At 48.3% G+C, this 1687-nt stretch overlaps 1 protein-coding gene across 1 annotated transcript; it reads right to left on the reverse strand.

Moving 5' to 3' along the window:
- Positions 1 to 268: 268 nt before the first annotated feature.
- On the reverse strand, positions 269 to 1315 carry LOC147975427 (uncharacterized). Its single transcript, XM_087520420.1, has 4 exons — positions 1311 to 1315; positions 1111 to 1249; positions 742 to 1024; positions 269 to 660 (listed from the first exon to the last, which is right to left on the reverse strand). The coding sequence occupies exons 1-4, from the start codon at positions 1313 to 1315 to the stop codon at positions 269 to 271; spliced, it is 819 nt and encodes a 272-aa protein (XP_087376546.1).
- Between the last annotated feature and the right edge of the window lie 372 nt (positions 1316 to 1687).

The following is a 1687-nucleotide window of genomic DNA, read 5'->3' on the forward strand; positions in this document are numbered from 1 at the left end:
CCTATAGGAAACTATGCATATTAGAGATAAATAGGTAACTAAGTATATATATATATATCATTTTGGAGATCTGACATACCTGACATAGTTCAGTTCTCATTGTTCTTCTCCTTCTCCTTCCTCAGCCTGATGCGCCAAGAGAGGCGAGGCGGTGGAGGCAGTGGAGGCAGCCGTGGGATGTAGTCTTCTACCACAATTGGCGTGGTCATGTCGCCCAGCTGTGGGATCGCCGGCGCCACCACCGGTGCGTGGTAATTGTCAGGCACCACTACCATCGCGAGGCCACCCTCAGCCACCACCATCTCTTGCCCATGGTCAGCCACCACCATCTCTTGCCCATGGTCAGCCACCACCATCTCTTGCCCATGGTCAGCCACCACCATCTCTTGCACCTGGTCAGCCACCACCATCTCTTCCCTTGGTCAGCCACCACCAGCGCTAGGTCATCCTCAGCCTGATGCCCATCGTCATCCTGCAGCTCCTCATCCCCACTCTGCTCCTCTTCTCCCCCACTCCAGTCCGGATCATCCTTCTTGTTGTCTTTGCTGCTGCCAGAATCGCTGCTGCTTTCGCTAAGGCCAGAATCACTGTTGCTTTTGCTATAGCCATAATCGCTGCTGCTTTGGTTATAGCCAGTGTCGCTGCTGCTGCTCCCATTACCTGTCCAAATGCAACAATGACCGTTAACAATCGATGTGAGACAAAGCCAAATATGGAGGAATAAGAAGAGGCAGAACGCACTGGCATCTTCGTCTTCAGCGTAGCGCATGCGACACATAGTCTTGTTGAAAACCTTCATGATGAGCATTGTGGCGTCATCGTCGTACCTCAAGAGAAGAAAGTACCCGGTCCGCAGGTCGTAGGCACTGTAGAACTTCTCCCAGCCACGGCACAGGTACATGTGGCCCTCCTCGATCACCAACTCCACGTCCCACAGCCCGCGAACCCCGCTGCCGGCCTGTCGGAGCTTCACATTATCTGGCGGATCTTCACCCAGCATCTTCATAAAAGCGTCAGGCAACATCTGCAATTTGGGACAAGGAGTGATGTAGCAAACAACAGAGTTATCATAATGAGATGGGTGAAGGGGAGATCTCTCGTTTTATATACCTGCCTCGTGGCTGATACTGAAGAAGAAAGTATGATAGTGAAGAACTCGAAAGCATCCAATTCGTACTCCGGTGAGGCAGAGCGGCGGTGGCTGCTTCCCCCCATCTCTGATAAGTAGCAGAAGAGACCAATTAGTACCCTTACAACATTATAGCAGCATAAATTTTGAGCAGAAGATAATCAACATTAGTCGCAAGTACCCCATATGTCCTATTTTTAGCAAAGTCATGCTAAAATTCACGGAAAATTTCAGCATGACCTTTGCTGAAAATAGGACATATGGAGTACCCGAATTTGCCGAAATGGAAGTTAATCGACATTCCGGCAAACTCAAGGGCCTCTCGGGGTACCTGCAAATTCATCACAACACAATGGTCGGAGACAAAACCCAACAACTTTACAAGTCTTTCACAGATTTGTTTGCAAGTTCTAATATGTAATAAAGATGAGCCTCAAGATACAACACATCAAGCATGGAAAACTAGTCAAACGTTTGAGATATCGAGTTTCAAGACATTATACTGCAATTCACTCATAAAGCCATGATTAAATGTGCATAACTACCACTGAGAAAATA

This window comes from Triticum urartu, chromosome 4A (genome assembly GCF_056163025.1).
Source record: "Triticum urartu cultivar PI428250 chromosome 4A, HENAU_Tu73, whole genome shotgun sequence".
NCBI lineage: Eukaryota > Viridiplantae > Streptophyta > Magnoliopsida > Poales > Poaceae > Triticum > Triticum urartu.